General features: G+C 36.2%; 1 protein-coding gene across 4 annotated transcripts; it reads left to right on the plus strand.

Moving 5' to 3' along the window:
• The first annotated feature begins 652 nt into the window (after positions 1 to 652).
• On the plus strand, positions 653 to 23,365 carry CASP5 (caspase 5). 4 transcript variants are annotated; one of them, XM_003253064.2, is made up of 10 exons: positions 653 to 685; positions 8,550 to 8,759; positions 10,229 to 10,486; positions 14,197 to 14,306; positions 15,436 to 15,609; positions 17,109 to 17,343; positions 18,570 to 18,713; positions 20,111 to 20,220; positions 21,760 to 21,862; positions 23,254 to 23,365. In XM_003253064.2, exons 1-9 carry the CDS (start codon positions 679 to 681, stop codon positions 21,856 to 21,858), a joined length of 1,347 nt encoding a protein of 448 aa, XP_003253112.1. In that variant the 5' UTR covers positions 653 to 678; the 3' UTR covers positions 21,859 to 21,862; positions 23,254 to 23,365. The 4 variants fall into 4 exon arrangements, with proteins under 4 accessions (XP_003253112.1, XP_003253113.1, XP_003253114.1 ...); XM_003253065.2 differs by having other exon boundaries at positions 8,589 to 8,759; positions 23,254 to 23,360; XM_003253066.2 differs by lacking the exon at positions 8,550 to 8,759.
• Positions 23,366 to 23,971: the final 606 nt, after the last annotated feature.

A 23,971-nucleotide genomic window follows, 5' to 3' on the forward strand; every position in this document is an offset into this window, starting at 1 on the left:
AAATATTGTGTGCACATGGACATAAAGATGGGAATAACAGACACAGGGAACAACTAGAGGGAGGAGTGAAGGAAGAGGGCAAGAGCTGAAAAACTATGTACTGGGTGCTATTCTCACTACCTAGGTGATAGGTTAAATTGTACCACAAACCTCTGCATCACCTAATATACTCTTGTAACAAACCTGCATATGTACCCCTGAAACTCAAATAAAAATTGAAAGGAAAAATAAATAAACCCAAGATATACAAAATATTTGGTTAATTCTTATGGGAAGATGCAAGGAAACTAGTTAGATTTTACTCATTCAGGATATGTGTTTCTAGATGAGCAGAGGTAGAAAAACTGACAGATCAGAAGAGAAGGATGAATAGAAGAAGATGTGGGGCTATGGAGAGAGAAAAGGAAAAAGAAAACCAGGCTGAGGTTTCAACCCACAAAACAATGTTTTGTCATTTACATTTTTTTTCCCCAGGGAAGAATCTAGAGTTCAAGATTAGAAAGCCAATTTGCTGACTACAGGGCACTTCCCAATGATGAAACTAGAGGTTCCCAGAAGCAACTTCATAATCTGTAATCACTTGTCCCCACTCCCTGCAATAAGGAAATACCTGGTGTCTTTTATTTCTGTGTCTGAGGCACTTTCCAGTGGTGTACGAAGACAGAGGGGCTGTTAGCTATGGCTGGTGAGTCTGGGGCCCTTTTCTGACTAGCAGCTTGGGACTCAGGTCTTAGAAAAATCTTGATTTATTGCTATGTGACAGGCAGAAATACCAAAAGGGAAATCAACCAGTAGTGTGCATGCTGAATCTTTCTCTTATTGGTGGTATGTAGTTTGAACCATGAGACCCTGTGTTAGAGACACTGAAGGAGAGTATGTTCTCTAGAAGCCAGAAAAAGTTTAATTCCTTTCTTTCAGCTTCTGGTAATCAAAGAGAGAGTAAGGAAAGACAGAGTAAGTTATCTGTGTGATAAAACTCCGGAAATTTCTAAATGCACTCTGAAATCTTCTCTGCTTCCTCTTGATTCCAAATTAATCCTCCGGACTATGAACCTTCTCCCCACAATCAGATCTGAGAGCCTCTGTGTTCTCAACGTGTTGTCATCTCTTATCTTGAATTATCTTATTGGTCTGTTTAAAATAATTGAATTTTTCCACCTTTCTATGTAGTCCTGGTACTGACTATTGTAATATATCTTAGATTGCTATCCTAGACTTTTAACTGGCTTCCCACTCCCAAAAACTTAACCTTTCAGTCCATACTGCACACTACTTTCAGGCCAACTGTCTTATACATAGAAGCTAAAAAAGCCTATAAGTTGGAGTCCTGGGCTACTTAAGCAGCTCGCATTCCAGCAGGTCATATTGCTTCTTTGACTTCATTCTCCTCATTGGAAAAAGGAAGAAACCGGAATAGATCAGTGCTTTCTAAACTTTATAACATATATGAAGAATCTGAAGACATATTAAAAATCAGATTACCACTGCCTTCTCAACCATGAATAGCTCAATCTTTAACAGACTGTAGACATTTATTAACCTTTAAAGATCTGCAGACAATTCTTACGAAGCTAGCCTGGCACAGGTTCTTCTGCAGGTTAGCATTATTAGCAAAGGTGGTCAGTTAGTTAACTCTCACCTCTCACATGCTAGGGATCTATTAATGTAATTTTCTTACTCAGCAACATACATTGGCTCCCTATTGCCTTTTTAAAAATATCTAAACTTTCAGATAGGTGTTTCTGTCTTTCAAAATAATACTTATTCATTTTTCCATTAAATCACTCTAAGGCATGATTTTTACATTCATAAGAAAAAAAAGCAAATATTTACTGTATTTTACTTCATTTGTACTTCCTTGCTGTTGAGTTTCTTTATTCCTTTGATTCTCCCAGTAGCTTAATTATCTCCAGGTTTACGTCTCACCTCACAACATTTAACTGACACTCCTAAAATGCTGGAATTGCTTGCTTTTAAAAAATTTTTTGTCTATTTTATGATACTAAAAAGCATTTGGCCAGGGAGGAGTAAGTCAAATTCATAGCCATGGCTACCTCTTTGGCCGGGCAGGCTGACTTTACCAGTCATAGACTGGAGTCAGGAGAATCATGAGATAATAGATAGGAGAAACTGAAGGGCGCAAATCAAAAATAAGTTAAGTGGGTCAATAATTATAAACAACCATGTGTAGTTGGACTTTGTTAAATAAAACTAGTGAAAAACAGTACCCTATATAAAATGTGTAAGAACATCTCATCACTTTGCCTAGGACTAAAACTGCTCTCGATGAATTTGGCCTCTAAATTATTCCATTCATTTTTATTATCACTGCATCTTCAATTCAGTGATTATTAAAATAACAAAAAATAATCAATAAAAACTGTTTTTTAAAAATAATACTGTGAGATCAGTATCTCTTGCACTCTCTCTGACTGAATATTTAAAACCAGACAGTTAAGTTTGTGCTATTATTGCCATTTTATAGTTGAGGAAGATGTCTGGAAAAGGACTACAAAATTTTCTTTTGGTCTAATGTCTGTTGAGAAGAGTGAATCTAGTTTGGCCTGACTGTTAAACTCGACACTCTAACGTTCTGTCAATTTTCTGCAAACAAACATCTTCAAATGGTGGCCCTATCTCTGATCACGCCCACTTCAGTCCTGGCTGTACACTTCAATACTTTCTAAAGCCCAGCTAGCCCAGCTTCCTAATTACTTTAGACACCCTAAAATCTTTGTGTTTCTTCCCACACTGCTCTCTGTTAGCGCACCAGCCCTCACTTGTCCCAAGGGCAAATTTCTCCTAGTCTTTCAGGTCTCAGTGCCAAGCCCTCCCTTCTCTGGACAGCTGTCTTCTACCTGAGACACAGTGTGCTCATGCTTTTTTTTGAGCATCTGCTCATTATTTAAATTCTTATAATGTTTTTTATTTGACTTATTTCCATATCTATCTTTCCACTTGACTGTAAGCTTCAACGTGTAAAAATATTTCCTAAAAATGGTACCCTCACCACTAGCAGAGTATTTTTCACAAACTTTTGCTCACCAAATTTTCCAGAATGAATATGTCTTCCTTCTGCTTGAAACTTCCAGTGTGTGCTTATTGTCTATTAGATAAAATCAAACTTACTTACCTTTTATTAAATATTCTTCAAGAGTTGGGCCATACCTAAAATTTATTCATTTGTTTATACATTCACTCAACTAGTGATTCAGTAGATAATTATTAGGCTTCCCTTGAATGCCAGAAGTAGTGCAGGCCTAGTTTATGGCCACGTGTCCTTACAGAGCATAAAATCTAATGGTGGATGCTGAGAAGTAGGCTGGAAATCACAATTAAAGGTAAAAGAGCATGCTACCTAAAGAGAAACAAGGTGCCCTAGGGGCAAGTACCTCTGACATTGTCTCCCTTCAGAGAATCAGAGGATTGCCTGAAAAAAAAAATGCCATCTGGTCTTAGACTTGGAGAATAAACAGAAAGTATAGGAGAATAGGAAGCAAGGAGAAGGTGGGAGACTGGACTAGACATTAAATGAAGAGCAGAATATTTTAATTGTAATGAGCAAGGTGGGGACAGTATCAGAAGATGAGGCTGAATGAGAAGGCCTAGGTTAGAATAAGCTGAGAGGTTTCGTGGTCAAATCTAGATATCGGGACACTCTTCATTGTGAAGAAGAGAATAGAAGGGACAAAAAGAAGGTTTATAAGGTTCTTGGCGTAATTAAGAAAGAAAGGGTGTTGGCCTGAATAGAAGTAATGAACAATTAGAATTAAGAGTAGTGGTTAGATTCTGAAAATGTTTAGTAAATAAAATCAACGCAGTGTGAATTGAGCTGGGGAATAAGACATACAGAAGGCAGAAGAAGTTTAATATCACCAGGTTTTGCTGCCTTCCTGAACTTGGAAGTTAGGTGTTATTTTTTACTATATGGAGCAGGAAATGAAGGATGGAAATAGAAGAAAATTAGCAGTTCAATTTTAAAAGTTCAATTGAATGAGGTTGTGGGATTATTTTAAGTGACGCCTGATTGTTGGAGGTATGGGTTTCCATACGGGATCCACATCTGGGCTGATCCATAAATTTGAGTCATTTATTTACTATTTTAAACTTATAATTTATGCTATGAGAATTTATAGATTATGAAAAGAGGCTCTCAAGCCAAACGTCTTGAATTGTTTTTTATAAAAATTATTTTATTTAATTGGCAAATAAATATTTTATATACTTATGTACAAAATGATGTTTGAAATATATATTGTAGAATGCCTAAAGAGCTAAATAACATACGCATTACCTCATATGCTTATCTTTTTTTGTGATTACAGCACTTAAAATTTACACTGTCAAACAATTTTCAAGAATACATCATTGAATATAGTCACTATGTGGTGCAATAGATTTCTTAAACTTATTTCTCCTATCTAATTGAAATGTCGTTTCCTTTGATCAACATCTCCCCAAACTTCCTGCCTCCTCCTAATCACCACCATTCTACCCTCTGCTTTTATGAGTTTAACTTTTTTAGAGTCTACACATCAGTGAGATCATATAGTATTTGTTTTTTGGTGCCCAGCGTGGCTTATTTTATTTAATATAATGTTATCCATGTTCATCAGTGTTGTCACAAATGACACGATTTCTTTCTTTTTTCTAAAGCTGAATACTGTTGCATTACGATATTTTCTCCATCCATTCATCCATCTACAGATACTTAAGTTGATTTTATATCTTGCCTATTGTGAATAATGCTGCAATCACAATGGAAGTGTATATGTCTTTTCAACACACTGACTTAATGTTTAAAATATATACTAAATATTTGGATTGCTACATCATTTTTAACATTTTTAATTCATTTTAATTTTTAACCTTGTGAGGAGCTTCCTATTGTTTTTCATTATGACTGTACTAATTTATGTTTTCACCAACAGTATACTAGAGTTCCTTTTTCTCTACATCCTTTCCAACACTAGTTATCTTTTTTTTTTATAATATCCAGTCTAATCATTCTAACAGGTGTGAGGCATTATCTCATTGTGGTTTTAATCTCCCTGGTGAACAGAGATGCTGAGCATTTTGTATGTACCTGTTGTCCATTTATGCATCTTCCTTTGAAAAATGCCTATTTTGGTCCTTGGGTCATTTTGTAATATTTGTTTTCTTCCTATTGAATTGTGTTTCTTATATATTTTGAATATTAATATCTTATCAGATATACGGATTCAAATATTTACTCCTATTCTGTTGGTTATCTCTTCACACTGTTGTTTCCTTGGCTTTGCAAAAGCTTTTTAGTTTGATGTAATCTCATATCTTAATTTTACTTTCTTTTCCCATGTTTTTAGTGTTATATCCAAAAATCATTGTCTATACCAATGTCATTAAGCTTTCCCATGTTTTCGTGTAGTAGTTTCATAGTTTCAGTTATTAGGCTTATGTTTTTAATCCATTTTGAGTTGATTTTTGTATATGGTGGTAAATAAGGGCCCAATTCCATTCTTCTGCCCTTGGATATTTAATTTTCCCAACATCATTTATCGAAGAAAATGTCCTTAGCCTATTGTGTGTTCTTGATCTTTGTAAAAAATAAATTTACTGTAAATAATTGGGTTTATTTCTGGCCTTTTTGTTCTATTCCATTGTTCTCTGTGTTTGTTTTTATGCCAGTACTATGTTTGATTATTATAACTTTGCAGTATGTTTTAAAGTCAGGTTGTGTGCTGCCTCCAGTTTTGTTCTTTACTCAAGAATGCTTTGGCTATTTAAATTTGTTCATAATTCATTATGAATTTTAAGGTTGATTTTCCTATTTCTGTAAAAAATGCCATTGGAAGTTTAATAGGAATTGTACTGAATTCATAGATTTCTTGGGTAGTACATACATAATAATGTAATATTTTCCAATTCATGAACACGGGATATCTTTCGAGTTTTGTGAATCTCACTCAGTTTCTTCTGTCAATGTTTTATAGGTATGAGTATATACGTCTTTAGCCTTTTGGTTACATTTATTCCTTATTATTTCATGAAATTTTTTATAACCATTATAAATGAGATTTTTATCATCCAATTTTTTAGTTTGATGTTATTATAAAAATGATACAAATTTTTGCATGTTGTTTTTGTATCCTTCAACTTTACTGCATTTGTGTATTAGTTGTAATAGATTTTTCGTGGAGCATTTAGGGTTTTCTTAATGTATGTAAGATCATGTCATTCATAAAAAGGACACATTAACTTCTTCCTCTCCTATTTTGATGCCTTTAATTCTTTCTGTTGTCTAATTCCTCTGGTTAGGATTTCTAGAATAGAAGTGATGAAAGTGGGTGTGTTTGTCCTCTTTCTAATCTTTCAAGAAAAGCTTTTATCTTTTCACCATTGAGTATGATGTTAGCTGTGTGTTTGTCATATGTGGCATTTATTGTGTTGTAAACCTCTTTAGGTTAATTGCCTTTCATATTTCTCCACATATTCATTCAGTCAATACTATATTCGTTTACTAAGCATGCAAATAAGTTAAATAGAACTTCAAACTCAGGCAGAGTAGACATTCCATAAACTAATCTGTGTACTCTTTGCAAATCTTCACATTCTCTGTTCCAACATCTACATTGCATTTAAAACCAACGTTTTTGTCTTGTCTCCTAAGAAGCCTCTGTAAACTCTCCTCCTGGAATTTTATCATCTTTTCTGAGTTCCTTAAGCATCTTATCTGTGTTCTCTTAAGAAGCGCTTCATCAACTGTCATGTAATGTAGCTTGATGACTTAAGAGTTGGGGCTCTGGATTCTGAACACTTGTACTTCTATTCCTGCTCTGGAGTTACTATATACTTTGTTTTCTTTTCACAGGGTTACACTCAATTTCTTAAGCAACTTATCTGTATATGTTTCCTTTTCCATATAAAAGAGGTTGATATACATTTTGCATGGAGTTTTTGTGAAATTTCAGTAAAGCACTTGACCTCACGGGGGTTCAACATATATTACTATTATCACCAAAAGCCTGTCATGGTTAACTCTATGGAATGTGGTGTAAAAATAGTATTTGAACCCTAATTCATGTGATTTAGGGCAAGCTATTATTTAAATGACTTATAAAATTGATAAAATAATAAATATTCTACTGGTTTATTGTGAGGGTCCATTATACTACTATTTGTAAAGCACTTAGAAAAGAGATTTGTAAATAATAATGAGAATTACTGATATGATATAATAATCATAAGTACTGATTTATTATATCAGTATAATAATAATTACTGATTTATTATATCAGTATAATAATGATAATTACTGATTTATTATGAGTATAATAATAATGATAATTACTGATTTATTAAATCATTACAATAATGAGAATTACCGATATTGTTAATAATAATCATGATAATTATTCATATTATATAATGATGATGATTGTCATTGCTTTATATGAATTCATTTTTTAATCACAAAAAATACATAGGAGATGCTACGTTTATTAAATGCTATTAGGTAACTTTTTATCCTGTTTTGTAACTTCCATGTGTCTTTCTAATAATGGTTGGTTCATTATTGGCATATGAACTCAAGATAACCTGGAAAATGAGTCTGGTGCTTCTGGGCCAAAATTTTATTCAATGTCCTGCAATGTTTTCTTTAGAAAATGTATTTTGTGTGAAAGCTATCCTTATATCTAGATGAACTAGATAACGATCTTTCTTAGAGTTAACTGAGAAGAGAGGAGATATCTGGCTTTTCCACATACAACCTGCTTAAATCATATCACTTGTATTGAAATAAACGATTTATTACTTTGACATATATGTGTATGTGTGTATATATATGTATATATGTGTGTATATATATGTATATATATGTTTCCTGGTAAAAATTTGAATTATACCAATGAGTAATACATTAACTCAGTGTCATATTAATCTACCATAATATTTGTTAAATATTTTCAATTCTAAATTTTGGTTCGAGAAAAGGTGCTAAAGAATTAGGTATCTAGATGCATTTATCCACTTAACGATTAAGTTGCATGTTTACTTATGTATTCAGCAAGCAGATTAAGCACTTTTGAGCATTTTGAGCAGAAAACTGTTAATTAGCACAATTGGGTATAGCCTGTGTGTTAAAAAATGCAAATTCAAAGATATAGTTATTTCACTAAGGAAGCTAAATACAGAGAAAAGGAAAGATCCTGCAGTCTAGTAGGAATAATTTACAGTCTAGACAAGAGAATGGACTGTCCTGGGTGCACACATTTCAGGTAGATCATCGTGAGATTTGGGCAAGAGAAAGACAAATCTGAATACAATGGATGACCAGGAATTTAGTACTGGGCCCAATGCCGCAGAAAGGAAAAAGACAAGCTATAAAAAACAAACTTAAGTGACAATGAATTGTTAAACACAGCCTGGTAGGAATTTGACGGGTCACAGAATGCTACGGGTACAAAGAAATAATGAGTATTTGTTGAAGACATGGTAAGACAGAATGTATTTTCAAGGGTGTTTCACATTACAGAGCTTTGTCTAAAGCAAGGGCAAAACTCTTTAAGCTGTGCCCATAGTTGAAGGAGTCTTTATATTTCTGACAGAAGACAGCTGCAAAAAAAAAAGGCGTAAGAATTTTGAAGCTCTGTTCAAATGTGTCCTTCAGAGTGGATTGAATAACTTGGTGATAAACCACACGCTAAAGAACAACGTGGCTGGACAAACATCTATCCAGACCCTACCTAATACAGATCAAAAGTCGACCAGCGTAAAAAGTAAGACTGGATATTTTACAATGGATATTTCCAATTTTTTAGAACCTGTTAAATTCTAAGACCCATGCAGTGACATCTGTGATCCCCCATCCTCCTTCCTTTATGAAACTATCATTTTCACCAAACCTATAATTTTTCTTTCAGGGACTACCTTGTCTTTTGTCGGGTGGGATCCAGTTTCCAATCGGCTAAAAGGCTGAGTCTTTGGGTTCAGATTGTGCATGGAAATAATTAATAGTAGAGGCTTGTAGTAAGACATACTCAAACCTAACCCTAGATTCTGTTATTAATAATCTATGTGGCTTCCTGCATGTATCTTAACCTCTCTTGCTCCCTAATCATCAATCTTCCCATCTATGAAATGGGGACAATTTCAGTACTTTCTCACAAGACTGTGGAAGGTTAGAAACATTGTGTTGGCAGGCATCAACATGCCAATAACTCCCAAGGTATTAGCTGTCATCCAGAACTCTCTCCTCTGAGCTCCAGACTCATTTAGCTCTAGATGCATTTTCAACAATTCTGCTCCAGTGTTTCATTGGCTTTATTAAACTAATATTACCTAAAAATTAAACACTTTTTCTTCTAAACAAATTTGTTCCAACTTTAACCCCTTTCCATTTTAGTAAAAGAAACTAATATATATCAAATTTCTCCCACCAGAATGCAACAGGTTGCTGTACCAATGACTGGCAGTAATTAGAAGAGGGCCAGGCACAAAAATTTATCACTTTGATACCTATATTTTTCAATAAAAATTCAAGTTATGCTAAGGTGTAGTGATTAACCTGATGTCACATAAATTCACCATGCTAGATTAGTTGTCATATTATTTTCAATTTCAAATTTTGATTGAGGAAAAGATGCTAAAAATTAGGACTCTGGATGCAGTCATTCATTTGTTCATTAAGTCATGTATTTAGCAAGCATGCCAACTACTTTTAAGCATTTTGAGCACAAAGATGTTAATGAGCACAAAGATGTGGGTATAGGATGTGTGCTAAAAATGCAAATTCAAAGATATAGTCCTTTCCTCAAGGAAACTAAATACAGCAAAGAGGCAAGATTGTATAGTCTAGTAGTATTTACAGTCTAGACAAGAGCATGGACTGTCCTGGGAGTGTGCATTTCAGGTAAATTATCATCATCATGAGCTGTGAGCAAGAGAAAGAGAAATATGAAAATAGCAGGCGATCAGGAAGTTAGCATTATTCCCAATGCCACAGAAGGAAGAAGAAAAGCTATAAAAACAAATTTAAGAGGAAATGAATTGCTAAGCACAGTCTGGTATGAATTTGATAGGTGAGAGAATTCTACAGTTGCAAAAAAAGATGTGTGTTATTCGTTGGGGACATGGTAAAATAGAATGTATTTTTAGACGAATTTCATATTACAGAGTTATGTCTCAGGTGAAGGCAGAACTCTTTAAACTGTGCCCATAGTTAAAGGAGTCTTTCTATTTCTCACAGAAGACAACCACACACACAAAAAAAAAACAGTTAAGATGTTGAAATACCTGGGCAAAGATGTTCTTCATGGTGTTTTTAATTATTTGGCAAAACACGATGTTCTGACATTGAAGGAAGAGGAAAAGAAAAAATATTATGATGCCAAAATTGAAGACAAGGCCCTGATCTTGGTAGACTCTGTGAGAAAGAATCGCGTGGCTCATCAAATGTTTACCCAAACACTTCTCAATATGGACCAAAAGATCACCAGTGTAAAACGTAAGGCTGCATCTAACACAATAAATATGTTAAATTTTCCAGAATATATTCAACTCCAAGGCCCATGCAGTGTTATCTGTGATCCACCTACACTTTCATTTCTAAACTCTCATTTTCAGTAAACATGTCATCGTCCTGTTAGAGACCATCTTGCCTTTTATGGGATGGAATCAAATTTCCAATTAGCCAAAAAGCTGTGTCCTTGTGTTTAGACTGTGCACAGAAATAGTTAATAAGAGAGATTTTTTAGTAGGAGATACCTAAACCTAAACTTAGATTCTGTCACATGTGAACTATGCAGTTCATGCAAGTTTCTTGACCTTCCATTCTCCCTAGTCATCAGTCTTACCACCTGTGAAATGTGGGCAATTCCAGTACTTTCTCACAAGACTGTCTACAGCTAGAAACATTGAAATGCCGGTCACCACATGCCAACAACTTCCAAGATACCAGCTCTCATTCAGAACTCCCTCATCTGAGTTCCAGATTCATTTAGCTGTAGCGGCATATAAAATAATTCTCTCCAGTGTTTCACTGGCATCACAAAATGAATACAGCTAAAATTAAACACTTTGTTTTCCAGAATAAACGTGCTCCACTTTTAACCCTTTTCCGCTTCAGTAAAAAGAAGTAACATGCACCAAGTTTCTGCTACCAGAATGTAACTGGTTTCTTCACCAATTAATAACAGTAATTAATGGAGATCCTGGCACATAGCAGATACCTAATTAATGTGTGATGAATAAACAAATGAAGTATATGCATGCAATAAAGAATGCTTTCTTAATTATTATTTGGGCGCTACAAATTAGAATTTTCCAGTGCTTACTCATTTCTGTGAGTTACAAAATTATGATCAGGGAACTACTATAAAATGTTTAAATTTTATAACATTTCAAAACTTTTGACACAGATTGAATTATCAGTATTATTAGAGCCTAAATGTTCTCAGATCCATGTTTTCCAGGGAAGGACTCAATTTGCCATAGACTTTAAACTGAAATCTTCAGCCCTGAACTACTACAGCTTACCAATAATCATATACGATCATGAACATAAAGTAACATAAATTGTTCAAACCTCACTATGCAAAATAAACTCCCCTTCTCTATGGGGAAAGTTTCCCCTCAACAGAAACCACATGCTAGTATAGTTGTCCAAGATTTTAGGCAAGGATGCATTCTTATTAGTATTTAAACTGGTCTTTTGCAAGTATTTTCTTTTTCCTCAAACCTGGAATGGCATGAGGAAAAAATAGCGGTTTTTAAAAATCAGAGATAATGCAAAAAGTAGGAATCATATTTGTAGCAATAAGGGCTTCAAAATGATTTTAGCAATCCCAGATATCATATATGATGAGCACTAAACTCCAAACTGAAATAGCCTATCTGATCAGCAGAGGCTGTGGCAAGAAGGAGGTAGCTGCAGATCCCTGCAGGAGGGGTCCAGTGGCTCCCTGCACTCTATCTGCATTTGTATTCTCCAGAATGATCGATCCCAGAACACTTTGAGTACACTGGCCCAGCAGACCAGGAAGCTGGGTGGGCTGGGCTATAAGAAGAGGTACAGGCCTTGGCTAGGCCTTTGGACATGGTTATAATTCTGAGGGTTTCCAGCAGAGCATTGGAACCTGGAATGCAGGATAGCAGGATAAGAAGAATCCTAGCTATTCGTTTGTTATTTAACAAACTGTTTACACACACACACACACACACACACACACACACACACACACATATATATACACACTATATACCGATGATCTGATTTAGTCAGGAGATAACCACATAAGTCCCTATGTGCTGTGGGAAATTGCTTTTCTGATCCTGTACCAATCCACCACTCCCTTTCTTGTTGTGTCAATGTAAAGAGATTCCTGAGCAGATTCCTGAGAGATTCCTGTTTCATTAGATAACAGATAAGACTCAAATTGAAATTTTTATCTAAACTCCTGATTTCCACATTACTTCTTGTTGCACTGCCAGGCTAATAAAAACTCTTTTTGGAAGCTGACTGCCCTATAGTATTTATTATTTTGTAATAAAATAATATTTTTATTCTAATTCTACTACTGGATATAAGATAGAATTTCTGTCTAATTTCTAATTTTACTGGAAAACACCTGTTCTACACACAGACACATAAAAGTGATTAGGAGATGGCTGTTAAGTTGGAAGTTCTCCAAACCTTTAAACAGGAAAACATACCCTCAGACCAGGAATATCCCAGGACCCTGGATGTCTTCACATTGGTAGAGTTTTCTGAAATGAGAAGAAAAAGCATCTGTCACTGTTTAATCTATGAAAAAAGAGATGCTTAGAAGGTATGGTTTCCTTACACACTTAGAACTTATTGCATTCCCAGAACTCAGGCTTTTATCATACACTTTAGCAAGACATTTACTTTAAAATATTATTAAAAATGAACAGAAACAAATGATTGAAATATAAAAAATACATGAAATATTAAAGAACAATATAAATTTTATACAGAATAATATTACTTTACTCATGATTCCTATGTCTTGGTTGAGTCACGTAACCAAACATAAAAGTATGCTTGTCTATTTCTTTCATGAAAGGAAATCTTGTTATTAGATCTTACTAAATTCTTCTTCGAATTTGTATACGTAAATTCCTTTTTCTTTTCCAGAAGGAGGGCTCAATAATCTCCCAGTTTTTTGCACAATATCGGTCAAAAGAGATCAATATTACATTTCACAAGGGGATAGATCAGAATTACTCAGAAGCAAACTTATCCAAAACAGATATATTATTTCCTCACATTATAAAATATGAGTTGGACAGTGTTGGCTGTCCAGCAGTTTAGAGACAAGATGTCCAGAGTTATGTCAGAATCTCATACAAATATTTGTCCCTTTGACCTTGGACACAGTACTATTGTGGACTGTGTTGTCACTAGACAACCTTTATTCATAAATAGGTGATTTCACAATTTGTTGAAAGATAACTGAAGCCTATTTCTTCTAGAATAATTATTAATTCACATAAAAGTTGCTTAAAAAATACCAGGATGGTACAGAATTCAATATTCTATTAAGCGTTTGTTGTATACATGTATCTGTATGTGGTGTGAACTAGGAGGGGACTATCAATTCAAAATGAGATGTTGTCCCATCCACTTTTGTAGCCACCAGACATAACCTGTGGCTAGTGAAACATGTTGAAATAATAATATTTTGAATATATTATGTTACATAAATATATTATTACAATTATTTTTACCTTTTGTAAATGTGATATTAGAAAATTTAATATTGCACATGGAACTCACATTGTATTTCAAATAGCACTCTGACAAGTATTTATTTAGCGCACTCTTGCCCAGACACAGCAGAAAGTCCAAATAAATGAATGAGTACCCTAGTGTAAAACCACTGGAAAAATCAAACAGTTTTTCTGAAGATAGAAAAGCCAAATTTAACTTTAAATCATCAAGATTTTTTTCTCCAGAATAATTGGAATCTATAGTTACATTTTCTTCTTGGTGGGGTTGTGGGAGACTGCTTTCTCTATCAGGGAATTCTCACAATACATTTCCTTAAGCCGGAAATTAGCTACAGCTACAACCCCTACCTACAAAGAAGTCTTTTTCCTAGGATTTCTCTCTCTCTCTCTCTCAAAATTCTTAGGTGATAAATTGGTTCACAGAGGAAGAAACTATAATCTATATTTTGTGATATCCCACAGCTCTTCTACAAATCGAGGCTGGACCACCTGAGTCAGCAGAATCTACAAATACACTCAAACTTTGTCCTCATGAAGAATTCCTGAGACTGTGTAAAAAAAAACATGATGAGGTGCTGTGCTCTCTGTATGAAATGGGGAAAAAGAGAGAAACAATTGCTTTCATTAAATGCACATTTTTAAAAATGGGGTCTTGCTCTGTTGCCCAGCCTGGAGTGCCGTGGTGTGATCATAGCTGACTGCTATCTTGAACACATGGGCTCAAGAGATTCTCCAGCCTCAGCCTCCCAAGGAGTTAGGACTACAGCAACTACCTTGCCAGGCTGATTTTTTTTTTTAATTTTTGTAGAGATATAGTCTCCCTATATTGCCCAGTCTGTTCTCCAAATCCTATCTTCATGAGATCCACAGCCTTGGCCTCCCAAAGCACTGGGATTACAGGTGGGAACCACAGTGCCAGCCATAAATGCACAAATACTTAAAGCACTAAATGATGAGGGGGTGGTGACAGTGGTAACCTTTATGATAGATGCTTTCAGCAGGAAAGGGTTCATATGGCTTCAAACAGATACCTATGCTCATTCAATCCATGATAAAATGTAGCTTCCTCTTTTTTATCATTTATTGATTTTTGTATCTATTTGGGATTTATTACAATTTCAGATATAGCCACAAAATAAAATGTTTATAAGATAACATGGCTGAGTAGTAATTGTTTGTACTCATTTGAAAAGCCTAGACATAAAATATATTTGAAAAGTATAATTAAATCTTGCAGATCATTGTAAGTTTATGTTTTGAAAATAGTACCAAAATAATCATAATACAGAAGGCAAAGAAAATTTGCTATATTTATTTTTACTGGAGCCGATGACAACACCCCTTGGTTTATATGAAATTTGGTTTGAACCTGAATGTAAGAAATGTTTGAGTAGGTGGAGAAGAAAAAGGAGAAGGAAGGGAGTAGGAATTATTCTAGTTTCCTCAAGATTCTTGAATGATCATTCCAGACACGTCCCAGTTCTTGATCTGGGCTCTAGAGAGACAAGGAGGTTGAATAATCATTCCAGATATGTCCTGGTTCTTGCTCTGGGCTCTTGAGAGACAGGAAGGCAGTGTCTTCTGATAGAGGTTAGGGAAGGGGGCAGCTGCATGAGGTCTTAAAAAAGCAAAATTGTGAGGCATATGGAAGTTGAAAAGAGACTCGGGTAATCAAAGTTGCTTCATCTCCATCTCCTGCAGATCTATCCAATAAAAAAGAGAGAGGACCGCAGACGCCTGGCTCTCATCATATGCAATACAAAGTTTGATCATCTGCCTGCAAGGAATGGGGCTCACTTTGACATCCTGGGAATGAAAGGGCTGCTTCAGGGCCTGGGCTACACTGTGGTTGACAAAAAGAACCTCACAGCCAGGGTAAGAACCCCTAAGCCATCTCACACCCATCCATAGGCAACACATATTCTTCTAATAATTAGTGAGCTTTATAGAAGTTCAACAAGGTTTAACAACCTCTGGGTTCGTGTGTGTGTGTGTGTGTGTGTGTGTACATGCGCACATGCACTAGCAAATGAAATTATTGAATACATAAATCCGTGTCTCTTTTGAGCCTCAAATACCCTCAATTCCATAAAACTAGACAAAATATGATTGGCATGTATTTTCACAATTGTTATTGAGTTCCAATAAGATCAGGTGATTGGGATGTAGCCCCAAGATTCCACACAAAATCACAGAGTAATGTGTTTTAGGCAGGAGTGCACTCTTTTTTTATTTTTATTTTTTCTGAGACCAAGTCTCACCCTGTTGCCCAGGCTGGAGTGCAGTGGCGTGATCTCGGCTCACTGCAACATCCACCTCCCACAAACGATTCTCGTGCCTCAGCCTACCGAGTAGCTGGGGCTACAGGAGCGTGCCACCACGCCCGGCTGATTTTCTGTATTTTTAACAGAGATGGGGTTTCACCTTGTTAGCCAAGATGGTCTCGATCTCCTGACCTTGTGATCTGCCCACCTTGGCCTCCCAAAGTGCTGGAATTACAGGCGTGAGCCACCACACCCGGCCCAGGAGTGCACTCTTAAAACAAATATTAAATCCAAACTTTGGAGCCAAGAGCTTTTCCTGATACTGTGGATAAGTCTGTATATGACACAAGAAGTTTCAAATTTACAAGGATCTAGGTTAGAGTGGAGGTAAAATCTCACAATATAAGCAAAACCGGACAATTTCAGAGAATGAGTGTGTGTATGTGTCTATATAAGAATAACAAGAGAATCCAAAGTAAGCAAAAAGGAAACATGAGAGAGAATGTTGGATGGGGTGCGATGTTTCTGTGCGGGCCTCTGTGGGGAGAGAACACAGGAGTTGGATGGCGCTACCAGAAGGAATGGGATGGCTCTGGGAAGATGCGAATGCAACGCCTTCCAAGTAGGGGGAGCTACCTGTGAAAGAGCTGAGCTGAAAATGAAACTGGCACATGTGAGGCACAAGAGAAGATCAGTGTGACTAGAGATTGAAGCAGAACAGACATAGTGTAAGGATGAGTATGGTCAGGCCAGAAGATTGATTTTATTCCAAGCAACGTATGTTGGGTTTTACAAGGACAGTGGTGTGATGCGTTTATAACACATGACTCTTGTTAGGAAAGCAGAGAAAAGATTGAGATAAAAAAAAATTAATATAAGTAACATATAAAAATATACAATATATTAAGAAGACAGTGTATGGTGTGTCAGCAGGGAGAAAAAGGAACCCACAGCCCCATTACAAAGGAAAAAAAAACAAAAAAAAACATAAAACAGCCAGCACCACCACCCGGATGTTACATATGTTTCTTGTTTCGCTCATGGTAAATCTAGGAGGTCCTATTAATTGCGATGCTTCTCTGACTGAAGTTAGACATTGCTCTTTTATAGGATATGGAGTCAGCGCTGAGGGCATTTGCTGCCAGACCAGAGCACCAGTCTTCCGATAGCACGTTCTTGGTACTCATGTCTCATGGCATCCTAGAGGGAATCTGCGGAACTGCGCATAAAAAGAAAAAACCTGATGTGCTGCTTTATGACACCATCTTCCAGATATTCAACAGCCGCAACTGCGTCAGTCTAAAGGACAAACCCAAGGTCATCATTGTCCAGGCCTGCAGAGGTGGTGAGTGCTGAGGCTAAACATCTAACAGTTTTGAAGGTGTATGCACAGGATTGTGATGTTTGGTTTATATTTAGGGGAAACAATGTTAGACCCCATCCAGTGCAAATAAAGTACATTGAATTACGAAGGAACTCTACCTAAGGGGGTGATATAATGAGAAACTGTCTCATCAGTGGAGAAATTTCTGTACAATTTTATCCACGGTAAGTGGTGAAGGAGATCATCAAATCCCTAAATCAAAGTTCAACAGAAATATTCAAACTTTGAAATGGAATAATTTACATGATAGCTTGATTTGTAAATGATTTACAGACATGTCGACATGATGTGGTTTCTGAAGAATTTGCCCTTGAAACTGAAGTTATTATGTGATACAAGCACCCTATTTATTCATAATTATTGAAGGGAAAATGAGTAGGGAGTTAAGGAAACTTGAGGGGATTTAAGTCAATCTTCTCTCTCCCTCTTTTTATTCCTGACTTCCAATTACCTCATGACTATTGGGATGTATGTTTTGTTTTGTTTTTTTAAGAAAGCAGCAATAATTTAACTGAAAACTGGTAATGGCATGATAAATTCACTATTAATTTACACATTGTTGAATGACACTAGAGACAAAGCAAAATGTGTGTGTGTGTTTGCATGTGTGTGGGTCTGTATGTATGTATGAAATTAGTTAGAAAGAACACTGAAAAATAACAAGGTGGGCAATTGTGATAGCCATGCTAAGTGAGGCACATCAGTGTATAAAAAGTTGATGTCTCTTGATCCAACCCAAATGCCCATCAATGATAGACTGGACAAAAAAAATGTGGTACATATATCCCATGGAATACTGTATAGCCCTAAAAAGGAATGAGATCATGTCCTTTGCAGGGACATGAATGAAGCTGGAAGCTATTATCCTCAGCAAATTAACACAGGAACAGAAAACCAAACACCACATGTTCTCACTTATAAGTGAGGGTTGAACAATGAGAATACATGGACACAGGGAGGGGAACATCACACACTGGGGCCAGTCGGGGGGTGCGGGACAAGGGGAAGGAGAGCCTTAAGACAAATACTTAATGCATGTGGGCTTAAAGCCTATATGATAGGTTCATAGGTGCAGCAAACCACAATGGTACACGTATAATTATGTAACAAACCTACACGTCCTGCATTTCTATTCTGGAACTTAAAGTAACATACAAAAAAAAAAAGGAAAGTTGATGTCTCTACAGAAAACCATGGGGAACTCTGGGTCAGAGACTCTCCAGCATCCTTGGCAGTCATCTCTTCACACTCATCTGAGAACCTGGAGGCAGATTCTGTTTGCAAGATCCACGTGGAGAAGGACTTCATTGCTTTCTGTTCTTCAACACCACGTATGTGTCTTTTAGTAACAGTCAAAAATTTGGGGGTGCTGAGGTCACCTTTGAATGATTCTGTGAAATCAAGATAGGCCCTATGCAACAATGAGCTGAGAGAATGGTATGTGCTGTCTATATATTTTGCATGATCTTACGTGTGCTGTGAGAACAGATTCCTTCCCCCTCCCACACACACATTTTAAAAAATTGTACTTTTATTATAAGTGCTACACTTTACAGTCAAAGGCATACCAAATATTAAAGCAATACAATACAAGGAACCCCATTCGCCACACATCATGTAAACATAAATGATGGATTCTGTTTTTTTAGTAAATCCATTTAACATTTTGAATAGAAGTTTTATGGATCCCAGTACTGGCTGCCTTTCCAAATGATCAACTTCAAGCCCTCTTCTACATATATCCCACTTGATCCTACAAAGAGCAATGTTATTAAGTGTCCAGATAAAAATGTGAATGCCCTTTAAAAAAAGTAAGAAACGTTAGGGTGGGGCTAATTAGGTCTAATTACAGGAAACAGTGGTTGGCATTTCACCTCAAGGTAATCATCCTAAAGGGCTTTATATTTTACTCTTTCCAAGTTGTAAATTTTCAAGTCTTATTTTAAAACCACTTTATGGAGGCATAACTGACATATGAAAACTGTACATATTTAATACATGCAACTCAATAAGTTTGGAGATTAGTACACACCCCTAAAATCATCACCCAAATCTATGCTGTAAACATCTCTCCTCCAAAAGATTCATCCAGCTCTCTATTTATTATTATCATCATTCTGCAAGGGTGTGATAAGGATAATTTACATAAGATCTACTCTCTTTGCAAATTTTTAAGTATATAAGACAGTATTATTTACTACTGGCACCATATTATACAGTATTTTTCTATGATATTTTAATCTTCTATAACTGAAACTTTGGATGTGTTCATCTACTTTGTTTATTATATGGTGAAAGACATCATGGTGCAATCTGTAAACAATCTTGGAGCCCGATGGCAATCTTTTGTTGCTTCCTCACTGAACCGAAAAGTTTATTCATCCTTCTGAGCTTCTATTCTTTCCTTTGTAAAGTGGAACAATTCCAGTTATTTCTCAAGTCCCCTCTTCTAAGCAAAGTGAGTGAACATGAGGTCCATAATAAAAAGTCAGTTCCAAGAATCAAAATAGAATCACTATGCAATCTCTTATAATGCTTACAAGCTGTCTTTTTTGTTCAATCATTGCCAGCTTTTCTGTTTCCTCTGTGTGAAACCTAAGTAAATGTTAGGTTATAAGGGATTCCCATAAATCTATCAAGTAAATTCCTAAGCTATGCAAAAACAAAAATATAAACAAAAACATAGTGAAAGTTGTAGCCCAAGGCATACCAGTTTGTATCATCATAGATAACGTGTCCTGGAGAGACCGCACAAGGGGCTCCATCTTCATCACGGAACTCATCACATGCTTCCAGAAATATTCTTGCTGCTGCCACCTAATGGAAATATTTCAGAAGGTAAACTTCCATTTCCTTTTCTAGTCATTTATTTATTTGCTCAGAATGAATTTATCATTATTCACTAATCGAATAAAAATGACACACTTTTTCAGGCAAGCAAAAGTAGTATGGCACCTGATTTCTGTCATTCAGGTGTTTAAAATCTGGTTTAGAGAAAGAAAATGTCAATATATCCCAGAAGAAGAGCAAAGTAAAACAAAATAATATCAGCTATAAGCTTCCTGTTTTGGGTTATAAGTTATTAAAATTCAGAGAATAGAAAATATTTTGAAATAATTTTGATTAATTTACTAAATGAATAAAAATTGGATGGAGGTGAGGGGCTTCATCCTGATGACAAGGGGGTAAATGAGGCTTACATGGCTTCAGACTACCTAGGACTCACACTTTTGTGAGACATGTGGATACTGGAAATATGGGTTAACAAAAAAATGTGTAATTACAGATTGTGGTAGAATTCATAAAGGCATGTAAGAGGGAATAAAAAAGAAATCACTCTTTCCATGGGAAAGGGCAGAAGGGAAGGTTCGCTACTCCTTGCCCAGCTTGGGACATTCCTTATTCCCCATCCTTCCTACTTTATTTTCTCCACAGTTCTTACCTCCTCCCATTAAGCATATATTAATAGCTTATTTATGTGTCTGTTTTTTACCTGTATTTACTCACTAACATGCAAACTTCAGGATGGCGGGGATTTGCTCAGCACCTCAATATGCCTGACATACAGCAGACATTCAATTAATATATATTGAATAAATAGATGCCTAAATGAATAGATAAATGTTCCTTCTCTTTTTAAGGGAAAATAGGATTGGTATTAACGCAGGAAAGTGTGGTTGTTTCTAAATTAAAAATTGTAGAGAATAGTAAAATTCTTGTGCGAAAAGGAAGATATACCACTGATGTTTAAAGAAGATAGTACCATAAATTGAGACGGGGTTTCTGTGAATAGAGAACTGGGAAGTTAAGTCCTTTTGGATGATCAGGAATTATACATTGTACTTTTGAGGGTATTCCTGGAAAAAGACTGGAAATACTGGATTTACGGTAAGCAGGATCTCATTGATCAGTCCATGCATAAGATTTCAGAGGTCAGCATGGTTGTGTGGGCATGAAAGTTGTTCAGTGTTCAGGCCTTAAAGCAAGATTCTGGGATGTAATTCTCCTTAAATTGAAGAATCAGCGTTGGTAGGGGTTGAAAGTACTAAGTCTTCCATATCCAGTTCTCATGAGCATATCCCAAGGGATATTTAATTGATTTCCACATCTGTAGGTCAAAAATGGAAAATAGAGAAAATGGAGGTTGAAAAACCTTGACTAGGCATGCAGTGTTTATTTTGATGTAAAGTGTACAGTCTGACATGGGGTGTCAATTCTAAGAGGTAGAGTAGTGGTGTTAAGGAGTTGGGATATCCATGGGCTTGGTGCTATCAACCCTGGAAGCTCTCTTCATTCAGGCATTTCCTGATTCATGGTGTAAGACGCTTTCTGAGAATCCAAAATCCCTCATATCTCATCCACTGTTTTTTCTTTTAGGTACAGAAATCATTTGAAGTTCCAAAGGCTAAAGCCCAGATGCCCACCATAGAACGAGCATCCTTGACAAGAGATTTCTACCTCTTTCCTGGCAACTGAAAATGTAAGTATTGAGAGTTGTTGGAGGGTGAAATAAATGAAAGCGCTATATCGGTGGTGAAGTTCAATGACCAATGACAGCTGACTGCTTCTATGGTCAAGTTAGTGTTCTTTATTGATGTAGTCTGGTGAGTATTTATTTGTTCTTTTTTATTCTACTTATATGCATTTAGTTTTCCCCAACTATACAATCAATCAAGGAGTAAGGAAAATTGCAGCAAAATGTAATACACAATGAAAGTCCTAGGCTAGTAATTATTAAAATAGTAATGTACAAATATTACCATTATTAATTATATTCATTTATCTCTCATACAATATCTCTGTCTCTCTCTCTGTTTCTCTCCCACCTGCCACACTTAGTTACCAAACATTGCATCAGATCTTGAAAAAAAAACAGAGTAAACACAGGAGCTAACTATGGGGAAAGCAAGGCTTTGGTCCTCTGAGTGCATGTGTCACATTCCTGTTATTGACTTTCTCCTTAGTTCAGCTAAAGATGGGGTCCTAGTCACACGACCATGAGAAATTAGACTCACAGTCAATCTGAAAGGTGAGGAGGGCAGGATTTATTGTGTGAAAAGGAAAAAAAATGGGAAACAGACCCTTCACAGAGCCAGAGTCCTGCTAATGCCCTTCCTGCCTCGCAGATTGAATACCAGGTACCACCCAGGAAGAGGAGGGGCCAGGCTTCTCCCTGCTGCAAATGGCATGAACTTCCCAAGGCTCCACCGCAGTGCACATTCTTCCCAGTGCACAGGCTGGTAGGAGGTTCTGCCAGGGAGCCCTTTTTACTTGGCTGTCTCATTACTGACATTCAGTCACAGTTATTGGACTGTAGAAAATACATGTTCAACTATAGGTATTTTATTCAGGAAAACCTTCCTTGAAATAATGAAATTGGAATAAAGAATGGACAGAGTTGGAGAGTGAATCATGTGGTTCTTATGCACGAGAGGTGTTCTGGCACAGAACACAAGTGCAAATGCCGTGTGACAGAAATATGCTGAACATGTTTAAAAAGAACTACAATGAGATAGTGTGACCAAAAGAGAATGCAAGTGAGGGAAATGACAGAGACAAATTAGGAGAAACAGTGAGGAGCCTCATCACAATGTGCTTGAACATCAAATGGTAAATCTTTAAAAAAATATTATCTGAGTAGATAGGAAACCCTACCAGTGCTTTGGAAAAGAGAAGTGACATAATTTAACTTAGGTTTTACAAATATATTCCTGAGTACTTTTCGCTAAATAGACACAGAGGTCACAGATGGAAGGCAAGGGAAATGGCAAAACCATATGGCAGAAGATGGAAGAAGAATCATAATGAAGGATGGGATGAAGACAGTGAGGGGTAACCATCTTGACCTTCTGTCCTTTCTCTCTTCTGCAGGAAACCACAGACAGCCCAGCTCTCCTCTGTCAACATCAAAGAGCACCTTTACCAGTATAGCTTGATATTCAACGTTTGGTATTTCGATAAAAGTAAAGACTGTATCTTTTTAGATTGTATGAACTGTATCTTCATAGATTCTCTAATAGACAATATAATTTCAATGAAAATGGTGGATGAGTGGAAATGAAGTGGAAGAAGCTAACTGGATTTTCGAGTTCTATGGCTCCTGTAACATCTACATTTGGCTGATGAAAACAACTGGCTGTGACTTACCGCCAACAATAGGATGAAAGAAGATGGTGTTTAAAAGTATAAGATACCACCTCATACCCATTAGAATGACTCCCATCAAAACATACAAACAAACAGAAAATAACAAGTGTTTGCAGGGATGTAGAATAATCGGAACCCTGTGCTCTGTTGGTGAGAATGTCAAATGGCACCACTGTGGAAAACAGTATGGCAATTCCTCACAAAATTAAAGCCAGAATTATCATAGGATCCAGAAACTCCACCTTTGGGTACATCCCTAAAATAATTGAAAGCAGGGTCTCAAAGATACGTTTATACACCCATGTTCATGGCAACATTGTTCATGATATCTAAAATGTGGAAGCAACAAAAGTTTCCATGGACTGAAAAATGGATAAGTAAAATATCATATATAGATAAAATATAATTTAGCATAGAAAGGAGGGAAGTTCTGACATATGCT

This window comes from Nomascus leucogenys, chromosome 15 (genome assembly GCF_006542625.1).
Source record: "Nomascus leucogenys isolate Asia chromosome 15, Asia_NLE_v1, whole genome shotgun sequence".
NCBI classification, from domain to species: Eukaryota; Metazoa; Chordata; class Mammalia; order Primates; family Hylobatidae; genus Nomascus; species Nomascus leucogenys.

Coding starts and splice junctions, on each gene's coding strand:
- CASP5 (XM_003253064.2), top strand. Junction 8,760..10,228: donor AAAGTCGACCAGCGTAAAAA/GTAAGACTGGAT, acceptor TATTTCTCACAG/AAGACAACCACACACACAAA. Junction 10,487..14,196: donor AAAGATCACCAGTGTAAAAC/GTAAGGCTGCAT, acceptor GATATCCCACAG/CTCTTCTACAAATCGAGGCT.